Source organism: Zootoca vivipara, chromosome 9, assembly GCF_963506605.1.
Source record: "Zootoca vivipara chromosome 9, rZooViv1.1, whole genome shotgun sequence".
Lineage (NCBI taxonomy): Eukaryota > Metazoa > Chordata > Lepidosauria > Squamata > Lacertidae > Zootoca > Zootoca vivipara.
Genome location: NC_083284.1, coordinates 73,177,052 through 73,204,519, shown reverse-complemented (window position 1 = coordinate 73,204,519; position 27,468 = coordinate 73,177,052). Strand labels below are relative to the sequence as shown.

Genomic DNA, 27,468 nt, shown 5'->3' with positions numbered 1-27,468 from the left:
TCCAGACACTGATTCAGCACCTTCATTGCTTCTCCTGGTACCAGTGGAAGAGAGAGATAGGGCTGGCTTGCATCAGCATAGTGATAGCCACATGGTAGACACAAAGGTGTGCTTGAACCTGTGATGATCATGTGCATCCTGGGCTCTAATCAAATTTGTACAGGTTGCAAGTGAGATAAGAGCTTGTGAGGCCCAAGTTCTGATTGTGCAAGATTCTGCTCTCCAGCTCAACGGTGATGTCAGAACAATAGTTTAATACAGAAATCGTAGCTGAAATTTATTTTCTGAAAAGTTTGCGTTTTTGTAATTTGTTGATACATTAATTGGTTCTTTCTTCCCACAACAGAGCTAAATAACACAGATTTGAAAGATTGTGTCAGTGATAATAGCCTCAGCAGCAATGCGAGCCTCCCAAGCGTCCAGAGCTGCCGGCGACATCGGGAAAGAAGAGTTGCAAGCTGGGCCGTTTCATTTGAACGGCTTCTGCAGGACCCGGTTGGTGTAAGATATTTCTCTGTAAGTAAGGGACAAAATGCTAACTTTTTTGGTATTCATATTAACGTAAACAAAATGTATCCAACACAAATTGTGCATAAAATATAGCTTGTTTCAAAAATAGAATTAACTCCAATGTTAATTCTCCTGCATTAAATATGCTCATTTTTGTTGGATTGGGCCTGTTTTATGTTTCAAAAACTCTAAACGAAGCCTGTCAATTCTTTCTACCAGGATAAAAATAGTGATGTGCAAATACCAGTTAAATTATATTTGTGCTAGAAATTTCAAGCTTCCTCCATGAACATTAAGAAGATTGCTTTTTCTAAAGTCTTGCATATTGGCTTGTATACTGTCACTTACATGAGACCATGTGGGGGTGTCATTTATTTTTATTTTTTAATCCCAAGGAAAAGTGATTATTGCTCGAAAGGGGTGCAGCATTCTTTAAAATGAGTATTGTGAGCAGTTTCTTGCAATCAGTGGGGCTAATTAAAGAGATTGCTGGGCAAATCTTAGATTGAATCCTAATTCCAGCAATGTGAAGTCTACAGAACCCATGTGTGTATCACATGAAGGGGCTCCATGAATAGAACATGAGTTGGGCTACACTGCTGGCCATGCCCTCAACTTCACACAGCTGGACTCTCCCCAGCTGCCAACTCCCATGCACTGATCACAAGCATCCTGAAGAGGAACAGGGCTGTCTTAAGCATACCTGGCGCCGTGGTGCGATGGATCCCTCTGGCGCCCCGCCCCACCCCGTTCCCCAGCACGGCGGGTGGGTGCAGCGTGGCTGGCGCCTGGCAGCCTGACACCCTCTGCCACCCAGCCTGGCTGTAGGGCTGGCCCTGGGCCAGGGGGCACTGCCCGCCCCCTGTTGCGATGCCCCTGCATGCGGCGGAGGCGGCCCCAGGCCCCCGCGCCTCCGGAGAGCGGCCTGAAGCCGCTGAACAGCTGAGAGGCGCGCCTAGGGCCGCCTCAGCCGTGCCTCTCAGCGGGCGCAGCGGTGCCCCTGGCGCCCTGGCGCCCCGCACCACCGGACCCAGGCCTAGAGATGGCCCTGAAGAGGAACACCTATGCATAAGCAGCCATGCTCAATGCGCACAAGTTGTAGGCAGGGCTAGCCTGGCTGCTCAATGTTGGAGGCAGAGTCAACAGCTCAGCCCCACTCTTTGTTCAGTGAGTGAAGTGGGCTATCAGTTAATGGAAGTGTGAAGCCATTTAAATACAGGAAATTATTGTTTCATTGAAAAACTCCATACTCCCCTCTATGGAAAAGTTACTTAAAAGTAAATAAATTGAGACCTAACAGTCTCTGGAATATTGTAATTACTTTTCAATCAGGCCATCTTTGAGTGACAGCTAATCACTTTTCTTTTTCTAGGAATTTTTACGGAAAGAATTTAGTGAAGAGAATATTTTATTCTGGCAGGCCTGTGAATATTTTAACCACATATCCGCTCATGACAAAAAAGAGGTAAGACCATGTGGCCATGTGCTGCTTATGTTATATATGAACTCCTAGTAACTTAGTGCTGTATAATTTTTTGGAGAAGGTCTTCATGGTTTTAGCTGGCTTGGGGTAAGCCCAAAGGCTTCTCAGTTCAGGGTTCCTTTTCCTGAACCGAAGTGAATGGCATAGCAGGAGAATACAACTGTAAGAGTTTGAGATTCTATGCAACAATTCCCCCCTCCTTCGGGTGAGATCCATCCACTCTGCAGTGCGGGTACCACCCTGCCCTTCTCCCGTGCTTGTGCCATTGGTGAGGCTTCAGCACACACTAGGCATGTTTGGGAGCTGGGAAATGCCTGGCCCAGTGGCCACATAAGTACCACTGGCACTGGTTTTGCGATAGAAGAGTGATAGGCAGGACAAGTTTTAAGCAAAAGGATATGCCATGTAGTATTGCCACAGTGCCCTCCTTTCAGAACAAACTGACCAAGCAGGTAGTTACTTTCCCAGGGGGTTACTTTTATGCAGGTGTTACTTCCCTTGGGGGTTGTACGACCCCCAGAACTATGCCCGCCACCTGAGATATTGTGAGATATCGGACGGCCCCACAAAATCATGCAGGAGCTTCCCAGAGCCTGGAAGGCAACATGGGACTCTGGGAGGGTTGTGCAAGGGCTCTGGAGGCTCTCTCTCAAAATATGACAAGGGCCTCCTAGACCCTGGTGAGGAAGGCTGTCCTGCCCCCTCATTCATTCATTCACTATTTTTCAGAACAACATGCTAAGCTATAATCAAATATGTGAAATATGCATATTGCAGTCCAACTGAAGTCGAAATATGGAGTGGGCAGCAGGAGTCTGCCTGCCAACACCATTGTTGACACATATACACTGAGTGGGGCTTACTTGCAAACATTGTATGCAATGCTGAGATGTCAGGGAGGTGGGGAAAGCTAGTTATCCAAAATTCCAGTTACCCAAACACAAGGAATTAATGCCCAAACCTCTCTACACAAATGGCTGATTCAGAGATCTAAACAGCTGGAGTTTGCTGACCTGTTTTCTTGTTTGTGGCTTGCTGGTCGGCAGTAGTAATTTCGAGCAGAAACCAGGGAAGGGAAGGAGGGAGGGAGGGAGGGAGGAGTGGAAATTGAACAAATCAGTTTTCCCTCATTTGGCTTTTGCTGATTGGCTGAAGCAGTTTCGGGCAGAATGCATGGGGAGAGAAATGTTTCCATAGAAAATAATGGAAATCATTGACTTGTTATGTGAATGCTTGTCTAACGAACAATTTTCTGGGAACGGAAAATTTCCTGGGAACATACCATGTTGAGAAAGTGGGGCCTGTGTGTACCTACCGTGTTTCCCCCTTTTTAAGACGTAGCCATAATATAAGACATAGCAGGATTTCTAAGCAGTTGCGCGATATAAGCCATAACCCGAAAATAAGACATAGTGATAGACCCTTCCCCCCTCCCGCCAGCCAACTCTCCCCCATAAAAATCTCTCCCCATTTTACTGTCGCTCCAAAGACACGTATTTCTTTTAAAAGCTTGTAAAAATGCACCGTAGAGCCGTTCCTGCAGCCTCGTGATTCCCCCTCCTGTTTCTGTAAGCATTTTTTAAAATACCTGTAAAAGGATTCCAAAATATTTTTTTTTAGCTAGGCTGTGTGAGCTCTGCTTGCTTGGTGAAGAGGAGAAAAGTGGCATTTGCGGTGGGGAGAAGATGAAAGCACGAGGGAAAAAAGAGGGGCGATTGAAGACGCTGCCTTCCCCTTTAGGGAGAGACTCTGTGTGCGCGTCTCTCTCTCTCTCTCCCCCCCCCCCTCTCTCTCTCACACACACACACACACACACAGCCCACCTCTCGCTTCCCCCCACCTTTCCCCCTTTTAATAGCCTTTTAAAAAGTGAGGATTCTTTTTTCTTTCCATTGCTTGTCTGTAGAGCTTCCCCTTTAAGGATTTGTACCGGTACCGGGATCGCTGCCGGTGGCGCAGTCCTTGCCTTGGGGATTAAGGACTTTCCCCTTCTCGCTGTTTAGGAGCTGCTAAACACTGCCCTACACCCTACACAAAAGTTAACATTTTGTGGGTAAGAGAAACACGGACGGGTTGTTAGGACCAGCAGATTATCTCACCCCGCTTTCTGCTGGCTCAATTGCTACTTAATTGCTACCATTTACCATCTTAATTGCTGCTCAGCTGGCTGCTTTGTTTTCTACAGTATCTCAGCCGGTAGCCTCTTTGCTATCAGTGCTACAAAGTGCTACATTGTTGGAACTTTCGCTCTTAAGTCTTGGGCAGTTGGCTGGCTGGTAGAGATCCTTATTTGCTTTAGTATAGGCTACTGCTACGACTGCATCACACAGATAGATTCCATTATACTGTACTGGTTTAAATTTAAGAAGCTCCAGTGTAGCAGATTGCTATTAAGTGAGTCCCCACCTGTGAGGGGAGAGAGAGAGAGCAGCCCTTCGGAGGAGCTCCTTCCCTCCCTCACGAACATCCCAGGGCCGGGGAGAGAGGGCTGGGCCAGCGATGCACACACCTCCCTTCCCTCAGACTCCCTCTCATGGAGCTTGGTGGTGGCTGTTGCCCGTCATTTTCTTTCAGTCAAGAGTCCTGCCCCGCAGGGAGACAGGGAGCAAGAGGGGCACTGCTCCTGATGTAATAAAAATACCGGTAAGACATTCCCTGAAAATAAGCCACCCAGTGTTTTTTTGAGGAAAAAAAGTGATAAGACGGTGTCTTAAAATGTGGGAAAGACGGTAAACAGCCTATTTTCTTGGTCACTTTATTTTGGAAAAAAGGCCTCATGACAAACCTGTAGCGCATAACTTTTTTTCAACCAGAACTAATAGGCTTTCTTCAGATGAAAGCGAGTTCTTTTATTATCTGTATATTTAATATTTTATTGATAAGTTTAAAGAAAAGTGCAGACATAACAAAAAGTTGGAAAAGAAAGAATAAAAAATGTAAACCATATAGCCTCATGAACTGGAAGGACAAAAGTACAAAGATCTATTTGATAACTAAACAAATTATTACTCCATCTTTCCACCTGGCACTTTGGAAACTGTATATGGAAACAGAATGGGTTTTGAAAAGCAAAGAGCTTATCTATCATCAACAGCAGCCCAAGCCTCTGTTGCCAAAACCTAGAAGACCTTCAATCTCAAGAATTTGGATTGCTTTTACTCTAGGGTTTGGCAACTTGCCCTCCTTGAAATGATATCTCATAAATTGGAAGTATCTAAAGGGCAGAGCTTGAATGGCCTTTCCTCTTTTTTTTGGCTATATGGCATGATTTTATTACTTAAACAAATATTGAGGCACACGGTCACTCAATGTCACCAGTATATGCAAACGTTTGGTTGATCTAAAACATTATAGACCCTTTATTCTTAATAACCATGGAACTCACAGGTGGAGAACACTTTTATTCTTACATATCTTTATTATTTCTAAAGGGAATCAATGTATGAGTTAATGCTTTATTATCTCTTTTGAGCTGTGTTGCATCTTTGAGAGGGTTCTGTTCTCTGAGAGTTTAGCTGCTCTTCATCTGGAGAGCCTCTAAGGCTCTGGTCCTAAGGCCTTAACCATTCGGATGTGAGGTCTATCAGCCTAGGTCTGAGAAAAAAGTCTGTTATGGGACTCTCTGTTTGAAACTTTCTCTGGACAGGTAAATTATTTTAAGGAAAGGTGAGCCAAGAAACTCACTTTATATGTTTAATTGAATAATTCCAAGTTGATATTAGCACATTAGATGAAAATTAATAGATAATTTATTTTTTAAAGATTTTGGGGAAGATCTAAGGGAAGTAAAATGCACAAAAGAGTAGCTACAAAACAGATGTACTTTTTAAGCTGTATTTTTAATGTGTTTTGTTTGTAGAATTTGTTTTGCGAGTCACCTTGAATTATGCATTTAATAAGTAATACTGTAGTAGCAAATGCAAGGTAACTTCTGCAGACCAGACCACCATCTGTGCCAGGGTTTCTCATTGTAGTCACACAAGGCAGCCGCAACACCCAGGGGACTGGGGTGAGAGCCCAAGCAGGGTATTCTGGGAGCCCTGTTGGATTGTTAAAAACGTCTGATGTTTGTACAGTAGATCTTGTAGCAGGGGCCAGACTCAATGTAATATTAAATCTGTGAATTCGTGGAAGTGTCTAGTTTTTATTTTAAATATGAGGTACTGGGCAATGAGGACTGGGGCTGCGGCCTGTATGTAGGGATTTTAATCTTTCCCCTACATCATAGTTATCCCTGAAACCCACCCACCCACCCAGGGAGAAATTGCAGTTTCAGGTGGGTGCTAGTGGGGAGGGATGAAGTCTTTTCTCCTTGTGTGCTGCTGTCCTGATCCTGATGCCCCCAAGCTGCTCTTAATTTAAAAGAAAAATTATTGGGCATGTTAAATGCATTCACACATTTAACACCACATCTAGTTTGACCCTGATTCCTTAATTACTTTGCAAGTTGTTTTGCTTCCAGGTGAAATAACAGGACTTGTGCTTTGTAGCTTTCTTTCAGAGCTCGGGAGATCTTTAATAAGTTTTTATGTAGCAAAGCTACAACCCCGGTTAATATTGACAGCCAAGCACAGTTGGCAGACGATGTTCTCAATGCACCGCATCCGGATATGTTCAAGGATCAACAGCTTCAGGTGATTTTTGAAATGTTAGAAAGTACATTTTGGAGAGCTTATAAGAGAGACTTTGCTCACGATGTGATGTAACACAGACAATGTTGGGCATAGCCGTGGGTGGGTGAAAATGTGCTTTCCACCCCCTGCTACTGGGTAAACATCGCTTCCCACAGCTTGCATGCCTCAGATGATGCACATGCTTGTCTTCCTAGCCTGCTTTCGTCTTTATCCCTCTGCATTCCTCTTTACCCTAATAGGCTACCTTGCAAGTTTTGCAGATAAACATTTTTTTTGTTACCTTAAATAAAACCAGATTTTATTTAACTTGAAAAACTGTTCTGAAAGGGGAGGGTGTTTGTGATTGGTTGGCTTTTGTGACAACCAGAACCACTGCTGTGAACTGGATGAGGAAATGGATGCCTTATGAGGAACGGCTTAGGGAGCTGGGCATGTTTAGCCTGGAGAAGAGAAGGTTAAGGGGTGATATGATAGCCATGTTCAAATATATAAAAGGATGTCATATAGAGGAGGGAGAAAGGTTGTTTTCTGCTGCTCCAGAGAAGCGGACACGGAGCAATGGATTCAAACTACAAGAAAGAAGATTCCACCTAAACATTGGGAAGAACTTCCTGACAGTAAGAGCTGTTCGGCAGTGAAATTTGCTGCCAAGGAGTGTGGTGGAGTCTGCTTCTTTGGAGGTCTTTAAGCAGAGGCTTGACAGCCATATGTCAAGAATGCTTTGATGGTGTTTCCTGCTTGGCAGGGGGTTGGACTGGATGGCCCTTGTGGTCTCTTCCAACTCTATGATTCTATGATTCTTTTAGAACTTTGTTACATTTTGAAAATCATGCTTTTTGAGCTACATTCTGGTTAATGTTCACTTTCTGAAGACTAGTAGAGACTCTCCCCGCTTACACATACACACACACAATCATGAAGACTAGGCTTTGTTATGAAAGCAGGGATTTAGTTACAAGGAATCAAACAGAGAACCTAGGCGAATTTTATAACACAAATTCCAGAGGTCGTCATGTTCAGCAGTGCCACCTATATTATAACAATATTTAGCCTCATTTGTATAGCCTCATTTGTATGCCATTTGAAATTCTATGAGTGGCTTTCACTCCGAATCTCAGCGATTAAGAGAAGGCTGTGCATCTGACCAAAACGAAGTGAATGCAGAACCAGAGCAGACTCACTGCGCATGCATTTCGACGTACACTGTATGGGTTCTTTCTCCAGTTCTAGGCTTGATGCTTCTCTTCCACTCACACGCAATCCCATTCATAATTTCACGGAATCATAGAACAGTAGAGTTGGAAGGGACCCTGAGGGTCATCTAGTGCAACCCCCTGCAATGCAGGAATCTCAGCTAAAGCACACATGACAGATGGCCATCCAACCTCTGCTTAAACACCTCCAGGGGAAAAGAATACACCAGAGGTGCAATAGCACAAAGCAGAAATGAGCAAAATATCCAGAAGGTGCAGAGAGTGATGAATTAATCCAAATACTTTCAATCTCAGTTCAGATTATTTTCACAACATTTTTGAGATACCCTTCATCATTTTAGATTTAATGTAATATACAGCATTAAACATGAATTGGTAAAGACTTTCAAGTCTTTAGTTTTTCAGTTGCCCAGAATAAGAAATCCCAGTTGTTGTACAGTGTTTCCAAGCAGCATTTTTTCAAGAGATATAGATATAGATATACGGTAGATATATTGGATAGGTTGTTGTTGATTTTTTAATGCAGGGAAGGTAACAGAATCTGCTCATATGCACCAAGGATATGAACTTCGGTTTTCCAGGTGCCATGGATCAGATTCAGCCAAAATGAATCACTTTTTAAAATTAAGCACTTTTAAGTATTAAGCACGATCTCTCCTATTGAAAACACTGGAGTGTAAAAGTCATTTACATAGTAACACTTATCACAATAGTCTTTTATTTGCAGTTGTGCAGGAACTTCTTTTATTTACAACAGTTAACGGAAATTAGATGTAGCTTCCATTTTCTTCTTAAACTACAAGCACTCTTACGACAAATTACTATGTTTTTTAAAAATGATGCTTGCAAAAGCTTTATTCAGTGTTGTTGTTTTTGAGATGTTGATGTGTTTGCTTCTCAGATTTTCAACTTGATGAAGTTTGACAGCTATACACGTTTTCTGAAATCTCCACTTTACCAAGACTGTATTTTGGCAGAAGTAGAAGGTCGCCCTGTTCCTGATCCACAGTACGCTCCCAACAGCCCTACTTCTAAACACAGCTTTGGTTCTGAGCGATCAACACCAAAAAAGGTTTCTGTCTCTTACATGACCAATCATTTACAATCAAGCGTTTTCTGTTTGTTGATTTTCTGGATGTATAGGAAAATATAGCCATTTTTTGTTATACTGCCCTTTGTTGAATGAGGTTCTGGGTCAGATGTAATGAATGTGCTGAAGTGAGCCTCAAGCTTTTATTTTGGCACCTTTTTCTATTTTTTTCTAGCACCATAGCAAAGGATCAGAAGCATTCTGTTCCACATTTACTGTAGATGAGTTTCAGTTCCACATGTGTTGGTGCAAGCATTTACAGCATTTACAGCATTTACAGATATGGGGTAACAGAGTTTGGGGTGTAAGGGCACCCATAACTGCTAGAGTTGGTGAATGTTAGAAAATAATAAAGGGTTCGGATTTAGCTGATTTTTGGAGTATTGAAGGGACGATGCCATGTCAGTGGAAAAATTACGGGCTAAGTTCCCTTTCCAGGCCAGGGTTTCACCTGGGATAGAAGCCATTAAGCATGGCAAAAGGTGTTGATGGCTCAACACTGGGAAATCCTTGTGCTTGTGCCAACTGAGGTTACTACAGGAAAATTGTCACCTTTTAAAACTAAGTTTGGAATAGCAGGAAGAAGGGGGGGAGCAGACAGAAGAAGAGGAGTTGCTTGGAAGGTGGGGAAATGGGGAGAACTCCATGCAGGGGACTGAAGGACAGGCACCATGAGTGGTGGCTGGAGACAAGCTAGGGCAAAGGCACAGAGGTGGCGCTTAGAAAGCCTTTGAATGCAATGTTGGGCTGCTGTGAAGGACAAGTGTGTGTGTGTGTGTGTGTGTGTGTGTGTGTATGAAGAAATCCTAGTTGGCGAGATCCAAATATGGGGTAAGTACTCTTTGGTGAGAGTACCCCAGCAGAGATCTAAAATCACAAAATATGCAGCTTGGAAATATAGGCTGCTAGACATTTAAAATATGTCTTAGTGAGTTCCAAAACTTCCCTTAGCATAGAAAAAGACCACAAATTTGGTAAGTTAAAAATTGTTTACTTACAATTTCTGCAAAGGTCATATTCATGTGCTTTTCCGTACAGCATTCATAAAAGTTGCACAGGCAGTAAAACTTGGCTTACAGGGGGAACCCGGAAAATTAGAATATCGTTGAAAAGTGCATTTATTTCAGTAACGCAACTTAAAAGGTGAAACCAATATATGAGATAGATGCATGACATGCAAAGCAAGATATGTCAAGCCTTTATTTGTTGTAATTGTAATTATTTGTTGTAAGGCAGGTCAGTTATAAATGGAATGTAATTAATGAAAATGTAATAGCGATATTTATTTTTGTTTATTTTTGTATTATTGTAATTATTCGTTTTATTACTGTGGAATTTCCAAAAGAAAGCATTTGTTAATAATAATAATAATAAGTTGCATTACTGAAATAAATGCACTTTTCGCCGATATTCTAATTTTCTGAGTTTCACCTGTAGTTACAGTGATGAAAGGAACACAAGAACGGCTTGTAAGAGTCATGTGATCTGAGCTGCAGCAACCAGCTCAAAAACTTCTTCACATGCTGAGCTTCTTTGGTACCGTGTTTCTCCTAAAATAAGACACGTCTTATATTAATTTTTCCTCCAAAAAAACACACCACGGCTTATTTTCAGGGGATGTCTTATTTTTTTATTACCTAAGTAGGGTACAGCATTATTAATAAGCCATTACATGTGCTTATTCCTTTTTATTTAAGATCTTCTTTAATTAAAAAGTCTGTTTTATTTGGGTTCTTTTTGTTTTTTCTTCCCCCTTTCCCCAGCGCTGTCCTTCCCCGATATTCCTTTCTCTCCTGTTTGGATCTTTATTCCTTCTTTCCTTCTGTTCCTTTGCGTATCGTCAGTCTTTTATTTATTAGTTAAAAGCTCCTAATTCCTTCTTAAACTCTTTGTCTTCTTGTAGTCCTTTCCTGACTGAATGTCACGAAAACAGATACTTTATAGCCCTTTCTAGCCGAGCGTAGCAGAAGCGGATAGTTTGTATCCAGAAAATGTCCGCTCTCCGCACCCCTCCTCCTCCTTCGTTGTCTCAACTGCGCTTTACAGCCTGATCCTTTCCCCTTCCAAAGGATGTGGGTACCTCCAGATCAGGCTTAGGGTGCAGGGAGGGGAGGGGGGTTCTTCACTTTCTTTACTGTAGCTTGGATTTCTGGGTTCTTACCATGTTTCCTGCAGCTCCCCACGGCTTCTTTTTCTCAGCTCTAGCGATTGCCGGTGCAGGAGTAAGCTCCTTTCTTTCTTCTTCTTTTTTATTTTCCCCTCCAGACTCTTCTTTGTTATAGCAAGGTTTTAAAAGTTTTCCTTTAAAGAGTTCTTAGTTTTGCCTTGCTCTAAGTTTATTTTCTTGTCTTTGTAGTAGCTGCCGACATACAGAGTTCCGTCTTGAGGCAAAACGCAGGGGGAGGGTATCTCAAAAGCGTGTGGGCTCCGTCTCTTCACTGCTGTATTCAACACAATTTATAGCCCTTTTCCGCGCCGCTTTGCCCCTCAAACCTCGAAATTTTCCTTCGTAGGTCTCTCGGGAACCCTTTGCCTTAGGAATTCCCTTTCCCCCTCTGCGTTTGAATCGAATTTGGGGTTTTTTTTCACCCTCCTATTCGATCCCAGACTCAGCTCCGTCGCGGCCAAACGGCTTCACGTGGCGTGGCTGAGGCTGCTGCCGGCTGCTGCCGGGTCCTGCGGCTTCACGCGCCGCCCGCTGCTGGGTCCCGGGCTTCACGCAGCTGGCTGAGGCTGCTGCCAGCTGCTGCCGGGTCCTGCGGCTTCGCGTGATGCGATGCGGCGCGGCTGAAGCTCCTGCCGGCTCCTGCGGCTTCGCGCGCCGCCCGCTGAGCCTGCTGCCAGGTCCTCCCAGGTCCTGAGGCTTCGCACAGCGCGCGCCAAAGCTCCTGCTGGGGCTTCGTGTGGCGCGCGTTGCTCTTGTCGGGTCCCAGGGCTTCACCTCTCTCTGGGTCCTGCTGGGTCGGGGCTTCGCGCTGCACCGACAGGCATCGTCCTTTTTCTACCGTAACGGAAGCGCCATCCAGACCTGCTAACAACACTACCTGGTATGGCTTATTTTCGGGGTATGTCTTATATTTATTCTACTCATGAAAAGCCTGCCATGGCTTATTTTTAAGGCCCGTCTTATTTTAGGAGAAACACGGTAGACTGAATGAGGACAATAGGCTTGCTTATCTTCCTCCCAAGGTGAGGGTGAGTGTCCTAGCTAAGCTTGGCAGGACAGCTTACTCTATGGCAGGGGTGGCCAACTCCCAAGAGACTGTGATCTACTTACAGAATTAAGAACTGGCAGTGATCTATCCCCGTTTATAAGGCTTTGGGGGGGAAAGGAGATACAGCCACTCACCAAAAGATCGCTGGGGAAACAAACAGCCTCACTGAGTAAACTCTGTCTTCTGTTCTGCAGATTGACAATTGAGGGCAGGCCGAGGGGGCGGGGCCGGATTCTATTTTTCAAACGCTAAGGAAAGGGACCCTGCGATCGACCGCGATCTACCAAAACCTCCTGGGGATCTACCAGTAGATCGCGATCAACCTGTTGGACATCCCTGCTCTATGGCATTAACCCTCTCATGCAATAATTAGACTTAAGTATTTTGGTTTTATGAAGCTGGTTATCCCACAATCTGCACTTGAGGGACTTGGATTTGTGTAAAGTACAGTCATACCTCAGTTTGCGACCGCAATTCGTTCCAGGGAGCTGGTCACTCCCTGAGTTCGTCGTAAACCGAGGGGCTCTTCTGCACATGCGCAAAGCACCGATAGAGCGCCTCTGCACATCCGCACGCTGCGCAGATTGCTTCCGCGCATCCACACACCGCAAAACCCGGATGTAAACACTTCCGGGTCCGCGGCGGTCGCAAACCAATCGGTCGCAAACGGAGGTGGTCGCAAACCGAGGTATGACTGTATAGTTACTGAGAGCAGTTCACAATCAAACCATAGTAAATCCATTTGCTGACTTAAAAAACAACAACCCAAGAAACTGTAGTTTGTTTAAAAGCAGAAGTGGATTATTCTGATCTCTTGTCACAGAGAGAGAGAGCCCAAGGCTTGTTGGGGCAGTCACTTGTATGAAAGGTTAGTTGTGAATTGGGCTATAATATTTAGCTATATCAGAAAGTATAAGTGCTGCTGCTCTGATTAAATTAGCACAACATTTCCAGCTGTTTTTCTTTTTTAAAAAATTATATTGTGATAGTTATGTGGAAAATCCAAGTCTGGGCGATCTTTAAATGAAGAATCGGGAGAGGAAGACCTTGAAAGGAAAAAAAAAGGAACATTTTTTTCGTGGTCTAGAAGCAAGAGTTTGGGGAGATCTCAGAAGAAAAAGGAGAATGGTGATTATCCCAAAGGTAAGTTTAATTTGCAAACATAGAATTATATCTGAAGAAGTGTGCAGGTATCTGAAGAAGTGTGCATGCACACGAAAGCTCATACCAAAATATAAACTTAGTTGGTCTTTAAGGTGCTACTGAAGGAATTTTTTTATTTTGCTTCGACTCAGACCAACACGGCTACCTACCTGTAAATAGAATTATAGACACTGTTTATAGTCTCAAGCGTGCTTAGTTGATTGCAATGGACAGAGCAATATGTTTTTTTGATCTTAAAGCATGATTAGGAAGCTGTTTCAATACATTCTACACGTGACATATACTCAGCATTTTATTTGAAAATTCTGCTCTGGTGATTTAAAGTTGTCTAACAAGATTGTTACTATATGTTTAAATTAATTGCACTATCCATGATTTTAAGATTGCTGTACAGATCCCTCTCATGCCAATGGATTGTCCTACAGACATGAATCTCAAGACTCGTTGTCATCATCTGCAAGTCTTGAAATGGTAAGGCTTGCATGTTAGGACCAAAAATATGTCAGGGAGAGCATGGGGGTAAAAGCTTGAATAACTGTACTCCCCAAGTTAAAACACCCGGAGATGAGTCAGAAAAATACTGCTTGGTAGGCAAAAGTCCAGCTGCTTGACAGAAAATAGGATGTGGTGTTTCATTATGCAAAAATAATGTGCAAATGTTAAAGGAGAGAACAAGTTTTACATTTTAAATAGTATAGATAATGCAGCTACGTTCAATAATTTGTTACTGTACTTGAAAATAGGTCAGATAGATAGATAGATAGATAGATTGTAAATGAAAGGTGAAAGATTTTTTTTAAGACAGCAAATCACACTGAACACAGCCTGACCAAAGTTAAACATTTTGAAGGCCCTTTGATATCCATGACATATGCGTATCTCATAATTCAGTGGAGCTTACTGCTTATATTTGAAAGGGTCATTTGCATTTCTTTAAAAACATTACCAAGTAGGAATGTGGAAGGTCTTTCACATCCCCTGTTGCTTTAACTGGAGATGCCATGGATTGAACCCAGAATCTACTACATGCAAAGCAGGCGATCTATCACTGAACTATGTATTTTATCTGAAGGAAGTATGCTCTAGTGAGAATTATATTGCATACTGTAGTAATTTGTATTTATAAGACATTTTTCTAGCCCAGCGCCCTAAACATTCGTGTGTTGTAATAATATTTTGCATTTCATGTGCTCTTTGATGCTCAGGTTGTTTGATATCGAATATATAGTTGGCTGACTTTAACAATTTCCACATTTTCATACGCATTATTATATGCAGCAACATATGCATTACTGTGCATATGTTTTCCTAAAATAAAGAAACATAGAAAAGAATTGTAGAGTTGGAAGGGACTTCAAGGGTCATCTAGTCCAACCCCCTGCAATGCAGGAATCTCAATTAAGCATCCATGACAGATGGCCATCCAACCTCTGCTTAAAAGCCTCCAAGGTACAATCTCCCAAGGGAGTCCATTCCACTGTCAAACAGTTCTTGCTGTCAGAAAGTTCTTCCTGATGTTTAGTCAGAATCTCCTTTCTTGTAACTTGAAGCCATTGGTTTGAGTTATACCCTCCAGAGCAGGAGAAAACAAGCTTGTTCCCTCTTGCTTGTAACAAGCTTTGAGATACTTGAAGATGGCTACCATACCTCCTCTCAGTCTCCTCTTTTCCAGGCTAAACATGCCCAGCTCCTTCAACTGTTCCTCATAAGGCTTGGTTTCCAGAACCCTTGGTCAACTTGGTTGCCCCCCTCTGCACATATTCCAGCTTGCCAACATCCTTCTTAGATCTTTCTTAAGAGCACATAAAGATCACATAAACATGCAACAATACAATACATGCAAAAATACTTATAGATAAAAATTGTGTTGCAGGTATTGTTCACCATAAGGCTTGACTCTTTCATCCCTGCTAGCCCTCATTAACAAGGAGAGAGTATGTAGTGTATAGAATGACAGCTTCTAATAAGAGAATAACAATATTTAATTCTGATTGCACAATAATTTAACAAAGGAAAGTTAAACATCAAGTATTTTTCTTTACAAAACATACAGTGGTCTTTGGGTTGTAATGCTGTTTTCCAAGTAGCCTTTCTTCTCTGCTTGTTATTTTCATTTAACATTGAATATTAACCTGCTCTCTTGTCTCTTGGAAGTTTGACTCTTATAGGGCATCTGCAACTGAGAAAGAGAAGGCTTCTAAATGCTGCCATATAAACCTTCCAGATGGCTCATCATATACAATGGCTGTTAAAGCTGGATTCTCAATCAAAGAGATGTTATCCGGATTCTGTGAGAAACAAGGCATTAACATAGCTGCAGTAGATCTGTTTTTAATTGGTGGAGACAAGGTAACACAAAATTTGGGTAGCATTCTAAGCATTGCCTGCATATTCACAGTCTAGCATACATTTTATTTTATTTAACAGGATTTGTATACCACTTAATCATCAAAACCTACAAGTTGTTTACAGAACATATGAAACATACTTTAAAAGTACTGATAGTCAGATGTTAAAAACAAGTGCACAAAAGAAACAAATTAAATATAAATAAATTCAACAGGCTTTAAACTATACATAATAAAATAGAATTGCATATTAAAATACATGTCAGAAAATGTTTGGGTAGGATTGCCTAAACTAGGGTCCCCAAACTACGGCCCGCAGGCCAGATGCGGCCTAATTGGCCTCCCAATCCGGCCCGCGACGACCCCCACCGCCCGCTGCTGCCGCCCGCTCTTACGGCGCGCAGCGCGGCGGCGCACTTCCAAATCGGGAAAAAAGCGCGGAAAATCGTTTGTGCGCATGCGTATAGGCCTCTCCCGACCCAGAAGAGGTCATTTCCAGTGCACTTCCGGGTTGGGGGGAGGCCCATACGCATGCGCACAAATGATTATCGACGATTTTTCCGACCTGCAAGCGCGCCACCGCTCCAGTAAGTGTGTGCGCGCATGCGCACGGGCGCGCACTCCCCCGCCCTCCGGCCCACTGCGCACACACTCCCCTGCCCTCCGGCCCGCCGCGCGATTGGCGCGGTGGGCACCGGCCCAAAGCCGGGTAAGTCTGGGGACCCCTGGCCTAAACAAAAGTTTTACTGAAGCTGACAGTAAAAAAAATACCATGAATGATACCATGAAGGCCAGGGGATACCAGAGGATAGGTGCTGACACACCGAAGGATACATTTCTCGCATGTGAGGAACAAACATTATGTGGCACTTCTAAAAGTGCCAATGATCAACATGGTTCAATGTGCTTATATGGGGAGATGAGAGAAAAGGAAAAGGGAATAGGGAGGGAAGAGGAAAGGATTCTTCATTGGCCAATAGAAGAATCCAGATTCCTGGGAGGCAGGGCGTGTAGTCTCCCAGTAGACCTTAGTCTCATGCCTCCCATCAGCTCTGCAGTCACAGGGCAATTGGCAGATGGAGTAGTTATGAATTTCCAAAATCCTTTGTCACTTATCTGCATTTATTTCTGAGATTGCATGACATTGCTTTTAATAATAATGTTATGTACACTAACACAAAATGAGAACATAATTTTAAAATATGTTGCATATACACACATACCATAGCTGTTAAGTACCCCGTTTTCCCCGGGAAACCCCCGTTTTTACTTACCTTTTCCCGGTGGTCCCCCATATCACTTCGTCTCCCGTTTTTCTCCGTTATTTTCTCCTGCCAGCGGCCATTTTTTTCTTTCTGATTTGCCCTTCTATGGGCACAAAAAATGGCCGCCGCCGACTTCAAAAGTCGCATCTACGCATGACCGAAAGTGTGTAGACACGACTTCCGGTGTCGGCGGCGGCCATTTTTGGTGCCCATAGATGGGCAGGGCGACACCGGAAGTTGCACCGACACACTTCCGGTCATGCATAGAAGCAACTTTTGAAGCCGGCGGCGGCCATTTTTGGTGCCCATAGAAGGGCAAAGCGACACCGGAAGTTACGTCGACGCAACTTCCGGTGTCACACGGCTGCCGGTCCCGGATTCTGCAGTCCGGGACTTGGAAGGTAAGACACATACTGTACAATATTTCCCATAATGAGTGGGAGAGGGAGGCAGAGGCAGTTTCTGCACTCTGTTCATTAGCTGGTGTTAGAAAGGTGTTGCGTTTGCAATCCTCTTCCTCAGCTATTCCCAACAAAGCCAGGTAGGCATGAGGAATCACCTTGAAATATATGCATATATATGTATTCCACAAAATCTCAGTAAAGTCCTAAGTAGTAGTTTGCATGTAAGCACTGTACTGAAAGTAAGACTGTTTCCTGTTTTTGATAGATTTTATTTCCCCCCTAAATACCATTTCTATTACCATGTTCTTCTGTCCCTTCTATGGTTGTAGCCACTTGTATTGCATCAGGACAGCAGCATTTTGGATTCTCGAGCTCTTCGTTTAGAAAAGAGAACTTTATTTCGGTAAGGAAAAAACCTCCTCCTCCTGTGGCTTTTAAAGTTGAGAGCACATTGTGTCCCGTTTCTCTGCCTGAGGCAAAACAGGAGCATGAGATCTCGCGAGATACCACTGAAATTTCATAAGATCTTGTGTGCTCTGTGATAATCTCACAAGATTTCGGTGAGAGATTTCACCAGAAACTGGCACCACTGCCAGCGCTGCTTCTCCACCAGCGGCAGGGCAGGCAAGGCAGCAGAGTTCATTTGGTTTTCAGCTTCTTCGACAGAAGCTGCTCTGGATGTTGTACCAGAACAGCACCTTTGGGGCAATTACTGCACAGACAATAATTGCAGTCTTTCTCAAGAACGCAAAGGGTGCAGACAGATCTGTAAAACTGATGTGCCTATAAGTGAAGCTACACTGAACGAAATGTTCACAGCCTCTCATTTATTCAAATACCCTAACATGATTGCAAACTTCTTATATGTTCTGAATGGCTTTTAACGGCAAAGACTTACTGAATGTTTTCATATGTTTTAGGTTGGATCTCATTCCTATCAATAGATCTGTTGGCTTAAAAGCTAAACCCACCAAACCAGTAACAGAAGTCCTTCGACCGGTGGTTGCAAAATATGGTTTAAATCTTAATAATCTTGTGGCAAGGCTAGTAAGTAATTTATTAGAATATGTTTGAAATCTTTAGCTTTGCTTATCTGCAGAAGAATATACGGGGTTTTTTTTACAGCATATTTGTAATACCTTTATATAGTAAGCACCATATATTGAAGTACAAATAATGCAGTCAAAATATTTCATTCTGGGTTTTTTTTAGGGGGGGAAACACCTATGTATCTATTACTTTGACCCCACGTAATATACAAGATTTTAAAGCTTATTTCGGACACCATTATCCTTTACTTCTGAACTCTCTTTTTCTATTACTGATATATGTTTAAAGACTCTAGATCAGGCATCCCCAAACTTTGGCCCTCCAGATGTTTTGGACTACAATTCCCATCATCCCTGACTACTGGTCCTCTTAGCTAGGGATCATGGGAGTTGTAGGCCAAAACATCTGGAGGGCCGCAGTTTGGGGATGCCTGCTCTAGATGTATGTGTGCATTTACTTTTGCAGTTATCAAATCCGAAAGACTAGGAAGTAAAGGTAGATAGCAATAATATGTGTGTTAACACTATACATTTGTCAAATGCATATCCATGTGAGACACCCTATTAAATACCTCTTCTCCTGAAACAAGAATAGCTTTGCTTTAGGATATGATCTCTTATCTTCAGATCTGTCTGAGTCAAAAAAAAAGGTAGGATGATGGTCTTCAGAGCCCAATAAACCAGGGCTGATCAGGAATGTATTGCCATGAAACATACTCTGTTGGGAAAATTCAAGATTTACAGGGCAGCTAATCTACTTGCACTTCCAACAGCGTGGTTCAAACTTAAGAGGACATACAAATCTCTGATTGAACTTTTTTTAAGCTTTTACCCCAGGAAATACAGTGGTACCTCGGTTTAAGTACACAATTGGTCCTGGAAGTTTGTACTTAACCTGAAGCGTCCTTAACCTGAAGCGAACTTTCCCATTGAAAGTAATGGAAAGTGGGTTAATCCGTTCCAGACAGGTCCGCGGAGTACTTAAACTGAAAGTAATCAAACCAAAGCGTACTTAAACCGAGCTATGACTGTATACTGCCACAGGGGCCGAATTAAATTGACAGGCGGGCCGGATTAGGCCCCCAAAACGGACAAAAATTGACATGCCTGCTATAAAGGAAGTGTGTCAGTTTACTGTAAATCTCAAACAAGGCAAAGCCCCGGGGATAGATAATATTCCTTCTGAGCTATTTAAAGCCAATGTTGAATAGTGGGCCCAAATGCTAGCAGCCTTGTTTACCAGCATCGATCAAGTCAGCAATTATTCCTGACGATTGGGGATTAGCAATTATCATACCACAATATAAGAAATGGAATAAATCTGAACCACCTAATTATAGACCGATTAGTCTTTTAAGTATAATTATAGTAAACTAGTCGCTGCCCACCTCTGTAATAAACTAGCATTCTAGCAGAAGCACAAGCAGGATTTAGGGTGGAGCTGTCAACCATAGATCAAGGACTTGTGCTCCAACATGATAATAGAATAAATGATGCTAGGAGGGAGCTGCACCCAAAGGTACAAAAAGAGCTTGTGGGTGTAATCTCAGAGCCTCTGTCTATCCTCTTTGAGAATTATTGGGGAACAGGTGAGGTCCCTGCAGACTGGAGGAAGGCAATTCAGAAAGGGAGAAAAAGATGACCCTTCTAACTTCTGACTGGTCAGCTTGTCATTGATACCAGAAAAGGCCCTAGAACTGATAATTAAACGGTTGGTCTGTGAGCACTTAGAAAAGGATACTATGATTAGTAAGACCCAGCATGGGTTTCTCAAGAACAAGTCATGCCAGATGAGTCTCCAGTGGCACAGCTGGATCTTGAAGCACCCCCAGGCTGCGAACCTGATCTTACCAAGCAGCTTCCACCTCTTCACCAAGCAGAACCTGAAGTACCACCTGTATAACTTACAAATCAGCTTATTAATAATTTCAGATTGCTTTGCCACCATCCTACAGACTGACCTGTCCCAAAAACCAGTCGCTGTCACTGGATTGCTGCTTCTCCCAAACTGGGATCCTTGTTGATGGCTTCTTAATTATGTTTTAACTCAGATGTTTCCCAGAGTAAATATCATAGTAACTATGACCTAGATTTTTACTATCATTATTATTATTATGAAAGTTATTACGTGCCCTTCACCAGCAGGTCCCATACCAATTTAACAGTACAGCCATTTTTTCAATTCTATTTGATATAGTTGGTGGTAAAGTTGTTGAACTGTTCTAGCAATTAATAAAGGTTGCAATGTAAGGAGCCATCTTTTGCATTTTCCCTGGGATTGCCCAACTCAAGAGAATGGGTTGGCACAGCAGCACATAAAATATCAAATTGACTACTTATAAAAGAATCTGTTCAAGGAGCCAAAGCTGGGACGGCATACGACGGTAACAATTTTATTCTGCTTTGGACTAGTCAGTAATGTCCCGGGCAATTTCGATTCTCACAGTTGTTTGAGTAAAACACACTATCAATAGTTACATTAAAATCACACAGAGCCCACTAAAAATACACCCGAACACCAATACTTCAGGATGATCAAATAAAATGTAAAGTAGTTAGCTATTTTTACTTGAGATGGAATTGCTACTTACAATTAGCTATCATCCTCCTCACAGACCCCTTTGGCCTTTGGTTTCTAGAGGTTAAATAGTTTTCTGGGCTGCTCTCCTTAGAGCGACCAGATGGATACAATAACTTCTCACAGGCAGATGCTCCAGCAAGTAAATAAAGATGTCTTCCCCAGGCTCTAGCTGATAACTTATGTTTGGTAATTCTTTGTTATATAGTGAATTTTAAGGTAAGAGCTTAAAATTAGTTTGTTTTTATCAAAATTTGACCACAGAATGGTGAACAGGAACCATTAGATCTTGGCGTTCCCATCTCTAATCTTGATGGACAACGGGTTATTCTAGATGAAAGGCAACCAAAAAAAGGAAAAGGTAAGCAGTTCTGAAATGATTATTTCTGATTAGTCTACTGCTTTCTTCACTTCACATTCCTAGAAATACAGCCTTGCCCAACCTGCCACCTTTCAGCTGTTTTAGAACTAGTGCTTTTTTCTAGAAAAATAGGTGCCAGTACTCACCATGAAGTTGTTACAAAGTGTCATACTTTTTATCCAAATAAATAAGAAAAAAATGCAGGAATGTTTGAAAACTTGGAATTTTATTAGCACTGTATCAGAGGGGTACTGCATTTTAGAACTCTGGTTTTTGTATTTGGCTGTTGTATTTAGCTGCTTTCTCTGTTCTGAACAGGGATCCTTGCTTTTGGTGGCCAAAGATTGGGTTAGGGAATTGTAAGGTGGGAAATCTGAACGCTACTATAGTCAGCGTGTTGAGCAGAAAGTGATAAGGCAGTGGGAGTGTTTCAAGCAAGGAAGTTCAGACAAGTGAGAGCTGTTCTTTTTCTCACAATATTCTGTAGTTTTTGGCAGTCAACCCTGGCTGTGATTGCTTGGTCAATAATACATCAGGCACCCAGGGCTTGAACCTGGATGGGCAGTCCAATATGGTTTGTGTGATAGAGACTTGTTGCTTAGATGAGGTAGAAAGGATTTATCTGTCCCACCAGTTTTCCTATTGCAGCAGCAAGCAGGGAGATGGAACTTTAGTAATCTGATGTGAATCCACCTCTTTGTCCAGGCCCTTTCTGGCTAGCTCTAAATAAGCCTTGGCATCAGTATCTCCCTGACCAAGCATACAGAGCTGATTTCATTGACCAAGCCTGCATGGGAACAATGAGCCTGTCTTAATACTGGGTCCCACCCATATTGTAGCATATATGTATATACAGCACCAGCATATGTGCATGTATAGATTGGAGAAGTTATCATAACTCCTTTGTCATGAACTGATCACTACCTAATATGGTTTTGGATTTTCTGTAGCCTCTATTTGCAGGGAGGGGGTTGCTATTAAAATAGTCTACCGCTGGAGACGGAAGGATCCAGATGGATTCCTGACAGTTCTGGAGGTGTTTCCTAGTGCCAGAAATGGATACCAGTAAATGATCAAAATAGTTGACATTATAAAGCTATAGCACTTTCTCCCCTCATTAGAGGCAATAGTTTCCTGCGGACCTGGGAGCAGGGATGGTAGAAGGCGGCATGCAACAAGTCTGATGAGACTTAGGTTAGAGCAGGCTTCCTCAACCTTGGCCCTCCAGATATTTCTGGCCTACAACTCCCATGATCTCTAGCTAGCAGGACCAGTGGTCAGGGATGATGGGAATTGTAGTCTCAAAACATCTGGAGGGCAGAGGTTGAGGAAGCCTGGGTTAGAGCCTATTGCATTGGAGTAATAGTGGGGTAGCTTCAACTAATATGCTTTTCCACCTTTAGAAATGTATTGTTAGGAACACAATGAATGAAGATTAATTGGGCAAATCAAAGTTGTAATTAATTTTCTCCTCCTCCTCCTCCGAAGGAATTACTTATATTTATGCACTCTTCCATAGCTGCCAAGTTCTCCCTTTTTTTAAGGGAAATTCCCTTATGCTGAATAGGCTTCCTCGTGAGAAAAGGGATAACTTGGCAGCTATGCTCTTCTGGCATGGGCATTAGTATGTTTATAGATTTAAATGCATGCCTTTAAAAAAATCTAAATAATGTAAGGCAGAGGTTTTCAACCTTTTTGGGTCCCCGGCTCCCTTGACCAATTACATTATTTCTGTGGCACCCCATGGGGCTCAGGAGCCCAGTTATGTCACCACTTGCCTGCAGAGCTGGCAGCCTCTCACCCCTTTTTGAACACCCTCCCTTGTGGAGTGTTTCCTCAGTCTCCTCTCTTTTCTTCTCTTCTCTTCTCTTCTCTCCTCCTCTCCTCTCCTCTCCTTGGGAGTCCTCTGGGCAGCCGCTACTGCCACCCCTGGTCTCTGAGCTGCCTCTGTCGCATCCCAAAGACAGGTGCCTCCTCACATTCCCCCATAGGGGCCTGGGAAGCACCCCCTGAATAGACACTCTTCACCTGGGAAGCTTGTAGCCAGGGCTGCTGCAACAAATAGCTGTGCAAGCCTTTGGGAGGCAGAGATGCAAGAGGGCACTGAGAAAGGAGAGAAGGAAAAAGGGACAGAGGCCAGTATTGCCCGCAGCACCCATGATCACCAAATCAAGGCACCCACAGCACCCTGGTTGAAAACCACTGATGTAAGGGAATATGCTATCATTTACAAGTATTCCAATAAAAATATTTCCAAGGGTGATATCCAACTAAATCATAGTTGACCCAATGAAATCTGTGGACTTCAATTACGTAAGGTCAGTGATTTCATCACTGAGTATGCCTAGCAGAGTACTCTGAGTATGCCTAGCAGTAGGTTTCACCTGAAGTAAAGCTAGAATTGGCTTGAGTACAACATAGCATTTAATCCACACTACAGTCACATTACTGAATGTTTTTCCTAATCAAATATTTCTTTTCACCCACCTTTGGCTATGGGAAAAGCTTTTTCAGATATTTAAATTGCATTTAAAATTAACAGGAAACGCTTTTTAGTTGTGATTTGTGAAATGTAAATCAAATAAATGTGCTTAATCAGATCTCTAGGGTAGTGGAAACATTTCCCCAATACAAAATTTCCCATAAAACCCACATCACTGTCATTATGTTTGCTCCGTGTAGATCACTGGAGCTATTCTGGATAGGAAAGAGCCTATTACAGTATACCTTGGTCTGATGGGGAGGTATTATCGCTAACCTGCTGTGACTAATTTGCACAACACATTGCTGGTATTCATTCCTACTTGGAGTACAGGTTAATTGCTGAGTCTGTGGATGTACCCGATACATCTGCTTTTTCTGTTTGTTATGGGTACATTTCAGCTTGTGCAGCTTGAGAAAGCGAACAAAATCCTTGGAAGTTTGTGTTTGACCATTTACACTTCTGGTCCATTCTTGGCTAATTTTGGTGGAGAGGAATGGCCACATGGAACACTTAGTACGTGAGAGTAAGGTTACATTAACCTTGAAAGAAGAAATAAGCAATAATAAGATGCTGGATCCCGTCATCCTGAGTAACTCTAGACTTTTGGGCAAGGGGCTCAAGATTACACAGTCGTACCTCGGAAGTCGAACAGAATCCATTCCGGAAGTCCATTCGACTTCCAAAATATTCGGAAACCAAGGCGTGGCTTCCAAATGTTTTGCAGCCAATCAGAAGCCGTGGAACCCGCACCAGACGTTTGGGTTCCAAAGAACATTCACAAAGTGGAACACTCACTTCCGAGTTTGTGGCGTTCGGGAGCCAAAATGTCCGAGTCGCAAGGCATTCGACTTCCGAGATACGACTGTATGCGCTTTCTAGACGCATCTCAGTCTGATTGCAGACCTGGTTTTGGTACTGAAACTGCCTTGGTTGCACTGGTGTACAGCTTGTATTAGGAATCGGACATGGGGTGTGTGTTCCTTTTAGTTTTGCTGGTCCTTTCAGCAGCTTTTGATCTACCGCTAATAAACTATGATATCCTTCTAGACTGCTTTGCCAGATTTGACTTGTGGGCACTCTTTGGTGTTGGTTCCAGTGCTAACTGGAGGGCAGATTCCAGAAGGGACTTGCTCATTTGAGTTGCATCATGTTCCCCATGCTACATGAAGCCACTTGGAGAGGCCTGCATGACATCTGTAAGAAACACTGGGAGAAGTTGTCCATGGTGTTGGAGAATAGTGCCATCAGTATGCAGTTCACGTCCAGCTCTATTTCTCTTTTCCATCAGGCTCTTGGGAGGCAATTGAAACTCTGAACCAGTGTTTGGAGGCTGTGATGGGCTGCATGTAATAAGACTTAATTCAGGCAAGACGCAGGTGCTTTGGGTCAGTGGGAAAGCCAATTTGGGAATAGGTATTCAACCTGTTACAGGAAGCTAAGGTTTACAGTTTGGGCATGCTACTGGACTCAGATTGTGACTGTGGCTAATAATAATGCACAGCTTTGGCTAGGGCACTAACTTTCTGGGGAAAGCAGATCTGGCCACTATTATACATTATTTGGTTGCACTTTGCAAGGGAAATCTACTTTGAAGATTATTTGTAAACATCAGTTGGTTTACAGTGTTGTTGGTAGCCTGTGTTAACAGGACCCCTTATTGGGAACATGGGACTCCATTGCTGTGCATCGACTCCCTGTATGTTTTTGAGCCCAGTTCAAATAGCTGGCTGTTACTTTGAAATCCCTGAATAGGTTGGGTGCAGGATATCTGAAGGATCATCTACTCCTACCCTCACGATAGTAAGATCTTGTGCTCTGGGTCCTTTCACCATCTGAGCTATACTTGGTGAGTACCTGGGACACAACCCTCCCCGTAGTAGTGCCTAAGGCCTAAGTTCTGGCATTCCCTCTCTCAGAGGCATGTTTAGGACCTTCCCTCCTAGTCATCAGAAAGTTTGTTAATGCTGTATAGATGTGCTTTTCATGCTGTCTGAACACCAGTATTTTGTTCTGTTTTGTTAGTTCCGATGTTGCTTTTACTGTAGTTTGTTGTTTTAAAGTGTTCTGTTATGTCTGTGAACAACTATGGGGCTGTGAAACAGTGTGTATATGCCTTCTTCTCAGAAAGGGGAGATTTATTTGCGCAGCTTGACATATCCTACCCCATTCTCTGGCATTTAGTCACATGGGCCTTTAATAATGAATGTATTAGCAACACCCCCAATTTCTACACATTTTCAGCTGATATGTGGAGGGGGGCGTATGCATTTATCTAGGGATGGGTGGATCAGTCTATCTGTGTCAGTTTTGTAAGTAGATTTCAATGCAATTTTGGCATCTATTTTTAGCTGAGAACTACAGTGCAAAATTTGGGGAATTGCAAAAGCCAAATGATAGCTGCATTCCAATCTTCGTAGTAGTTGAGCCACTTCACTTAACAAACAGATCACATGAAATCATTGCATCAGTATGGATGCAGAACCCCTTTACATGCTGGCTGAACACACAGGGGAAGGAGCCCACACTGCCCCACAACACTCTTCACTTTGTCTTTCAATGGGGGACGGAGTTTGTCTGAACCTTCCTCATGGGATGTTTGTGAACATTGGGCTGAAATTGGCATCTTCGCTTCAGGTGCCTCCACTTTTCCACTGAGAGGTAGGGCTGAAAGCACCTAGTGCTCAGACAGATTTAGGGCCCTAAACGTCTTCCTGAAACTCCCCTTTGTACCCTGTAGGGAAATCCAAATCCTCTGTGGTAAGTGGTTGCCTATGTTAGAAAACCCAGAACTGAGTAGCTCAGCAGACTGTTTCTGAAAAAGACTCTGGGTAGAAGAGGGAGCACCAGATCTACTTCCTTGCTTCCTGTTGCTCTGATCCATAAAGAAAAGCTTGGAAAGAGAACACTAGCTGGGTTGGAAATAAAATCAAAGTATATCTTACTGAGTAGGAACCAAAATAATAGAAGTTTGAAGTCTTGTAGCACCTCACATAAAGGGAGGCAGCTAGCCAGCAAGAAATCCAGGATAGACAAGGTCCAGCACAATTGTTTTAATGCATCCTGGGACCTCGGTGAAGGGTGGGTAAGAAATCTAAATAATAATCATAGTAATTTCTGTCTTCATTTATGACACTCATTCAAACTGATCCAGGCCACTGAAATAGCAATCATGAAAGTCGGTGGGGATATCCTCCAGAAAATGGTAAAATCCAGTAAACTCTTCTCTCCCCAAATTCTTGGTCATAAACTAGTACGGTATGATTTAAATACCTGTGTTACAGGGGGGAAAAGGTTTGTAATTTTTAAAATCTCTATCATTCACAGACCAGGGAAAGGGGGCACCATTAAAACACAGTACAGCTATAACTCCTAATGCAAGATATCAAGCACCTACAGTAAGTTTATTGAAATTATTTGTCACTCCAATTATTCCCAGGTTTTGATTTATTTCCCAGATTGGAAATTGTGGGTGAAAAGAATGTCCCAAATGTTTAATGGCATTTGCTTAGTGTTTGTTTCGGCTGATTATGTCCTGCCTTTCACGTATGTAAGGGCTTTGTTTTGTTGCTTTCACCCGTGCATGCCCCTGTCTTCTGTTCTCTGACTTCTGTCCTTGAAGGCCAAGACACTGTTATATGCAGTTACATGTACCTCCCCACATTTTCCCC

The 27,468-nt window shown here is 42.9% G+C and overlaps 1 protein-coding gene across 7 annotated transcripts in view; it reads left to right on the top strand.

Moving 5' to 3' along the window:
• Positions 1 to 27,468, top strand: part of RGS12 (regulator of G protein signaling 12) — a 96,474-nt gene that overhangs the window by 57,530 nt on the left and 11,476 nt on the right. For 5 of the 7 annotated variants that reach the window (XM_060279052.1, XM_060279053.1, XM_060279047.1 and 2 more), the window contains 11 exons: positions 347 to 516; positions 1,883 to 1,975; positions 6,484 to 6,627; positions 8,743 to 8,913; positions 13,136 to 13,289; positions 13,693 to 13,781; positions 15,465 to 15,659; positions 17,657 to 17,730; positions 18,248 to 18,374; positions 21,219 to 21,315; positions 27,125 to 27,195. In XM_060279052.1, the coding sequence (XP_060135035.1) occupies positions 347 to 516; positions 1,883 to 1,975; positions 6,484 to 6,627; positions 8,743 to 8,913; positions 13,136 to 13,289; positions 13,693 to 13,781; positions 15,465 to 15,659; positions 17,657 to 17,730; positions 18,248 to 18,374; positions 21,219 to 21,315; positions 27,125 to 27,195 (1,385 nt within the window). Of the gene's footprint in view, positions 1 to 346; positions 517 to 1,882; positions 1,976 to 6,483; positions 6,628 to 8,742; positions 8,914 to 13,135; positions 13,290 to 13,692; positions 13,782 to 15,464; positions 15,660 to 17,656; positions 17,731 to 18,247; positions 18,375 to 21,218; positions 21,316 to 27,124; positions 27,196 to 27,468 lie in introns of those variants that run through there. The other 2 variants (XM_060279048.1, XR_009558193.1) reach the window with 2 other exon arrangements.